This window comes from Juglans microcarpa x Juglans regia, chromosome 4S, assembly GCF_004785595.1.
Source record: "Juglans microcarpa x Juglans regia isolate MS1-56 chromosome 4S, Jm3101_v1.0, whole genome shotgun sequence".
In the NCBI taxonomy this organism is placed as follows: Eukaryota; Viridiplantae; Streptophyta; class Magnoliopsida; order Fagales; family Juglandaceae; genus Juglans; species Juglans microcarpa x Juglans regia.
The window spans coordinates 22,953,073-22,960,446 of record NC_054601.1 but is presented as its reverse complement, the minus strand read 5'-3'; the positions used below and the strand labels follow the sequence as shown (position 1 = coordinate 22,960,446).

Sequence of the window (7,374 nt, the reverse complement as noted above, 5' to 3'; positions counted from 1 at the left end):
GTAAACGAGTCGAGCACAAGCTCGTCTCGAGTTGTGAACGAGCCGAACTCGCACACCCCATGCTTACTCGAGCTCGGCTCATTTACAGCCCTACTTGCATCCGGCTGAACAATGACTTCATATCTTTAATTTTAAGTACTTCCTTCGAAGATTAATATTGCTTTTGAATGGAAAGTTTTATATTTATATTTTTATTAAATATTATATATGATTTTAATTTTCTTAATGTAATTTAAAATTCAAGTTTGAATTTTTGGTTTAAATTATCTAAATTTTAATTAATATATGATCTAAATAAAAATTTGCAGAATTTTAAAGATCTAACTCCTCCACATCCTTCATCTTAAATTCAGCTATCCAAATGTGACGTGGATGAAATATTTTGTCAATCCATGCACGATTTCTATTGGCGGCTTATATGGCCAGGATTTGTCTGCTTCGGGGAGGGTTCTGTGCACGGGATATGTTAATTCATAAAGAAAGGGGTCATGATCAGTTCCAAATCATTAATTTGGAGAGTTAGGTGCAGAGTAAGGCTCGGTTTGTATTCGCAAACCATCTCAACTCATTTCAATTTATTTCATTACTATTCATTATTATTCATCAACTTTAACTTACAAATCTCACTACTATTCACAATTTATCTCATTACTATTCACAACTCATCTCAACTCTAAGTACGAAAACCTCTTGAAAATAATGGACTTATTGCCGAGTATAGGGCACTACCTATCGTCCTTATAAGGGACCATTGGAGGACATGGTTGGGGCCGGGTTGTGAAAGAGTAGTGTCTGTTTTCAAGTGGTTGCGAAACTTCTTCCTAGACTCGAGGACTGTCCACTATTTTCATCATAATCTCAATTGATGTGACATATTTTAAGTAATTTTTAAAAAGAATAATATTAGATATAGTTATGAACTACGTAAATATTATGCAATCACTTTGAAAAAGAATAAGGTCAACTGTTAAAAAATTAATTTTCTTTCACGTGGATCTCGTATTTATTCACTTTTTTAAAATGATTGCACAATGCTTGCACACTCATAACTGCAACTATCATTTTCCTTTACAAAATAGTTTGTATTATGATAAACCAACTAACATAACTAGAAATGAAAACTTTATAATAAATAGTACCATTAACTTATCCATCAACTTCATTAAAACTACTTAAATTTTGCATAACTAATATTCCCATTCTCTGCATTACTAGCGCCAAGTACTTGGGGATAAACTAGCTTAGGAGACGACCAGACAATTTTGTCATGGGCCTCATTTCTACCAATCGGATTGGGTCCTAAATTTCTATTGATGGTGGTGGCCCATAGTATTATTCTATTGGGCCTTCTTTACTTTTGACAAAACCATTAGAATTATTAGATTACCGTGCAACTAGAATGTGTATTATCCGGTTGAATGTATCGTGTACGTGATTTTGAGGGTCTTGGCACCAACATGGGATGGGAAGTTCTTACTTTCTTTGAAGAGTTATGCTATACAAAAATCTCACATTCTGTACATTATTTAAAAAAAGTAGTGATAAATATACAACACTTTTTATAACACTTTTTACAACACATTATAAAATAAGGGTATTTTTATAAAACGATGTTAGTTTTATAAGATATTTTATAAAAATATCCCTCTTTTTAAAATATTATTGTATAAAATATTATAAAATGTATTGTGTGTTTATCATTTTTCTTTAAAAAATATATAATTTTACTCTTTTGCTATCATATTATAAAAGAATAAAATCATATATTTTTAAGTGATGTGAAGTGTGAGACTTATACCTAAAATTTTTCTTCTTTTTGAGACAATCAACGTTTCAACTGCTACATTGTTGATTAGTAGCAATACGATAATGGCGTCGTACGTGTGTTGTGTTGTGGGCATGAACGTTCAGAGAATGTAACCAAGTAGCAAAGGAACAAAATCATGCAATACTATTAGAAGCACGAGCACAAATAATTAGGACAAAAACCCTCCGCTTTAACAAACATAGATTCATGCATTATATCCAGAAGCATTTGGCATCATCCTTCGTCCTACTACCCTTCAACTACACCCACTTTGGCATTAACCCAACTGAACAACTTACAGCTCATACAAACCGTACAAAACTGAAACCCATTTCATCATTTGATGCTACTTTCCAATTTTACAGATTTCGCTATCTCTAGGCCCGTCCCAATAAAAATATAAATAAAAATCTACACAATTTCTTACTATTCATTTAATTTTCACACATCACACTTTTTTTAATTTTTATTTTTTTTTATTTTATCAAATATTTAATATATAAATAATAAATAAATAAATTAAATTAGTTAAAAAAATAAACTCAAAAAATATTAAAAATTTAAAAAAAATATAATATGAGGAGGTTGTGTAATATTGTTCAACAAAAAATACTCAATAATTCAAACATGATCACACATATATCAGAATTATTACAGATACAAAAAAGATTATATAGATCTAAACTCATAAATTAACATAATTTCACGTAATATATTAAATCTATTTTATTTTCAAAATAATTTTATAATATGATATTTTGTATTAAATTACGTTAGTTTATAAATTTATTTTTATATAATCCGATTAATATATATATATATATATAAATATATATTGATACCCCCCACTACCTACGATTTTAGTTTATTTCCCACTATTTTAAAATAATTTATCTCTTTTGTGTTTTTTGAGATTTTTTGCCACCCACCGAAAAAAAAGAGGATAAAGACTACGAGACAAATCAGAGAAACATACAGCCCACAATTAATTCAAGTGGGGTTCCCATTCATCATCAGTCGCTTTCCACTTGCTTAAAAGGTCCTAGCCGTCCCATACTTCTTGTCCTTTTCATGGGCCCCTGCCTCTCTCCTTTCCATCATTTTATTTTTATTTTTTTCAATGCATTAATTACTGTTAAAATAAAATAATAATAATAATAAAAATAAACTTAAAATCTCGCATCTTCAAAGCCGTGCAAATCGCTGACTCTGTTCATTGACTTCCTCATGATCGCCACCTTAGCCAATCTCTCGGCGGCTCTCCAAGCCGAGGTCGGCGTAAGCGGCTCCGGCTTCTCCTCCACTCTATTGATTTCCTCCCTTCCGTTGCTGGCTCTCGGTATTTGGCCCTGCAGCTGCTGAAGTTGCAGTCTCCGGTACTGCAGCTCGGTCAGTTCCACTTCCAAGCCGCTCATGAACTCCTCCGCCGACTCGGACCTCGACTGCATCAGCAAGGCCCGACCCGAGGTCAGCAAGTGATAAGCTCCGGACAGATTGTTGTGCTCGATCAGCCGCCGAGACTCCGCCACGGCGCGAGTGGTGATGTGGAGGTTCCTCAGCCGTTGGATGTTGGGAGACGTAGACCGGACTGAATGGGGTCGCGGTATCAGGAACGCCCGCTCTTTGCAGTACACGAGTTGTTGCGTCGATGGGTCTCTGAATGAGGGCCGTACGGATAGCACTGGGTGGGACCCAATGGAAGACGTGGGTATTTTCAATTCCACCAGTAATTCTCTCTCTTCCTCGGCGCAGAGATCACCGAGCCGGGCCGAACAAGACCCGAGCACCGTCGGCCGACCTTTCAAAGAATATATACAGATGATCTCGGCCGGTCCCGAACTGCAAACGAACCCGAGTTGAACCCGTAGATCCTGAACAACCATGCTCAAGAGACCACCCACACACTTGGCCAAGGCGTCTTCAGGATGCTGATCGTCGAAACAGATGGTGTGAACCGGGATTTCCAGGTGAGCAAAGCGGCTTGATGACACCTTTGGATAGAAGCAAAGCGGAGAGGAGCGCCTCGCATTGGCGGAGCTCGGTGATCCGCGCTCGTCGTGACCTTTGGATAGAAGCATGATACTGGCGACGGGGTTCCTCTCCCGCCGATCTTCGAGCACCTTAGCTGCCTTCATGAGTGCGTCGTTTGCGCACCTTTCTTCTTGACCAACACAACCCAGCGCGTCGACGATCTTTCTAGCCGATCGCCGGCCCTTCGTCGTCATCCTAGTCAGAGGCAACAACCGTTTGGAGCCTTCGGCGAATGCAACGATAGAGAGACGGTCGGTAGCAGAGAGAGACGATATGACCAATCTCATAGCACGTCTCATCATCTGCAATTTGAGCCCACACATGCTCCGGCTCACGTCGAGAACCGTCACCAAATCAATCGGAGCCCGACAATCCGGGTTCAGAGCTGGAGATGGCGGGGCTTTCACCTTCAAAACGACTGCGCAGGTCTCGTAGCTTTTACCAACGGCGACCACTGCGGCCTCCGGGAATAACCTCACCTCCACGTTCCTGAACATATCATTACCCGCTGCTCTTCCATTAAATCTCGGGGAAGATGATGGAGCAGATCTTACGAGAAAGCCTTGAAATCCAACGGCGCCATTTTCGTCCTCTTCATTTTCATCTGATTCGGGTATGGGATTGAACCGAGTACCGCAAGTGGGGGACCTCAAAGGCTCATCGTCATTGTAAACTCTCAAGCATTTCGTCTCGACCTCTGTGATCGTAGATTCTCTCTGGCAGTTATCTTGGCTATTGTCAGGGTTCTCTTGGATAGCAAGCAAAGGAAGTTCCTTCCAAGTTGCGTTGCAAATAGGGCAAATCAAAAGTTGGTGCTTTTTTATGTGGGAAGAAATACAATGGAAGTGAAAGGTGTGGGAGCATTCGGCGGTGAAAATGGCCGATCCTTGACCGGTCTTCACGCTGTGTGAACAGATTCCGCATCTACTCTGCAATAAAAGATAAAAGGGAAAATGTCACGCAGAGTAATAAGAATAAAAGAAAATTCATGATTCGGTAAAGTGGTGTTGATGGGAATGGAATAAGAATGTACGGAAGAAGAGAAGAAAAAAAGATGCGTACTTTAGAGAGACGTAAGCTGGCTTTGAGGAGTGAGAAGCTAGAAGGTGATTTGGGGGAGAGAGGATTGGAGAACTGGAACAATCTGGGGCTGCTGTTCTTAGTTGTGGTAGTTTCCGTTTTGCATTGAAGTCTCGGGCTATTAGGCACTGACGAAGTGGGTGTGGTTGTGGTGTTGGCGGTGGTCCGGCACTGGAGGCTGGGGCTAGAGATGGGTTGAGACTGCAAGCGAGGCGTGGATGGGTTGGAGAAAAACCCGAACTTGGAGCTGAATTTTGGGCTTTGGACGACAACGTTGCTAATCTCACAGTGCTGCTGACGATGCTTTTCTGATAATATTTTGGTTTCTCTATCTTTGGGGATTGATGTGCAGAACGCTCTTCTCCACCCAGTCACCATTTTCACAATCTGAAAAGCTCCTGTCTGTCCGCTCAGCAAAGTGGTATATTATAATTTATGCAGGGGGACAAAACGAGTTGATCATAGAAGTGACTAAAAAGACAAACGGAACGGATTAGATGGAGACTCTTTTCATCTTCCTTTTCTCCATGTTTCTATTTTACAATCGCTGATGTTTCTTTCGCTCTCTCTCTTTCGGAAGCTCCAAAAGGAGTTCTGGTTTGGAAAGGTCTCACCATCCCTGCCGAATTGAAATCTCTATCCCTCTCCGAGTCTGGGATAATATTAAGATGTGCAAATAGAACACAGGGGGTCTTTCCAACAGAGAGATACTATATTTATATATATATGAAGTGAAAGGTGGGGGTGACTGGCACGTGGAGGTTTTCCACCTATCTAACAAGTCAACTGGGCCGTCTCTTGGAATTAGGGTATCACTGTCCCATTCCCCCGTTGTGGTCACCGACCCCTCTCTCTCTCTCTCTCTCTCTGCACTGAGATTTTCAAATCTCATTAGGGTGGTATTGGTGCCCTTGTTAAGGGTACATTTGAGTCACTCTTTCGCCTTACTCTTCGGGACCTTCTCTTTTCTCACGAAGCAAAGTTGCTTTTAGTGCGGGTCCTTTTTTTTTCAATTATATATATATATATATATATATATATATTTTGGGGTTTAAGTTCTGACATATGATTATGCATGGAATTACTGACATCTGTGAGAGATGGGATGGGATTCACTGCTATTTGCAGATTTTGGCTGACTTGATCTCTGAATTCTGATCTCATTATCATCTTGTTCATTCATTGGGTGGGGTCCATTCCGTTGCATGTGAATTTAATGGGGTGCATCTCTTTTGGATGGAGGGTCGAATAGTCATTCCAGTTGCTGATTTTGTGACTGATAATTATTAATTACTCCATTATTTTCCTTAATTAATTACTTAAATGAAGAGAACGGCCATTATTTGTCATTTTTTTTGGTTTCTCCCATCCCTAGAGAGTAGAGACCCTGAATACCACTGTAGTCACTGCTAAAGAAGATATCCCAAGAGAAATATTATTTTGCCCTTCTATTTATACGGTTTCATTTGATATTTTGGCAAAGTTTTTTTTATTTTTTTATTTAATATTTAAATAAATGATTTTAAATATATTGATATTTTTTTTTATTTTTTAAAAATATTTAAATGTATTAAAAAATAAATAAAAAATAAAAATGCTGGGTGTACCAGCAACATAGTAGCCTCACTCATATCCCAATCCAAACCCGTGGATTTTGCATTCCAAATAGATCTCAACTCATCTTAGTTTATCTCATCTCATCATTATAATTTTTTTAAATTTTCACACAAATATAATAAATAATTTAACTTTTTCAAATCTCAAAATAATTTTTTCAAATTTTCACACAAAATATAATAAATAATTTAACTTTAATTCTACTATTCACAAACTATTTCAATCTATCTCAACTCATTTCTGAATCCAAACTACTTATTATTGGATTATTTCATCTTTATTTGTGTTTAGTATTGCATTATAGGTAGCATAAATAAATTGTACAATATCCTTTTTCTAATTATTTGAATATTTATATCTCCTACATTTTAATTTTTAAATTATTTTAAATAATTTAGAAGGAACACTTATGCATAATTTATTGGAAATGCAAACCTAACCCAACAAGCAAAATAACCTATATGGTATATTCTTGATTTACATGCTCAAATCTCATAGAATAGTGGGTGTCTCATTTTTTTTTTTTTTTTTTTTTTAGCAAAACATCACTGTATTCATCAGCTTAACTGGAAATCATATTACATAGCTAAAAAAACAACTATGCAATAAAAAAACAGAAAAATAGATTACACAGTTTCAAACTCCACAATTTGAGAAACAGATTCAAGGACATAATCCCACCAAACTGTAAGAGTACTAAGGAACCATGCATATTTGGTCAAACCATCTACAGCTCCATTAGCCAATCGACTCACATGTTGAATTGAGACCTTAGGCATCTGTTTCATCAATTCCTTAATAGCACTAATCCGGTTACCTTGCATAGACATAGGTTCATC

At 37.6% G+C, this 7,374-nt stretch overlaps 1 protein-coding gene across 1 annotated transcript; it reads right to left on the bottom strand.

The window, feature by feature from the left end:
• Window positions 1-2,792: 2,792 nt before the first annotated feature.
• Window positions 2,793-5,608, bottom strand: LOC121263460 (E3 ubiquitin-protein ligase WAVH1-like). The gene is made up of 2 exons (XM_041166361.1): window positions 4,901-5,608; window positions 2,793-4,767 (listed from the first exon to the last, which is right to left on the bottom strand). Exons 1-2 carry the CDS (start codon window positions 5,294-5,296, stop codon window positions 2,977-2,979), a joined length of 2,187 nt encoding a protein of 728 aa, XP_041022295.1. The 5' UTR covers window positions 5,297-5,608; the 3' UTR covers window positions 2,793-2,976.
• Window positions 5,609-7,374: the final 1,766 nt, after the last annotated feature.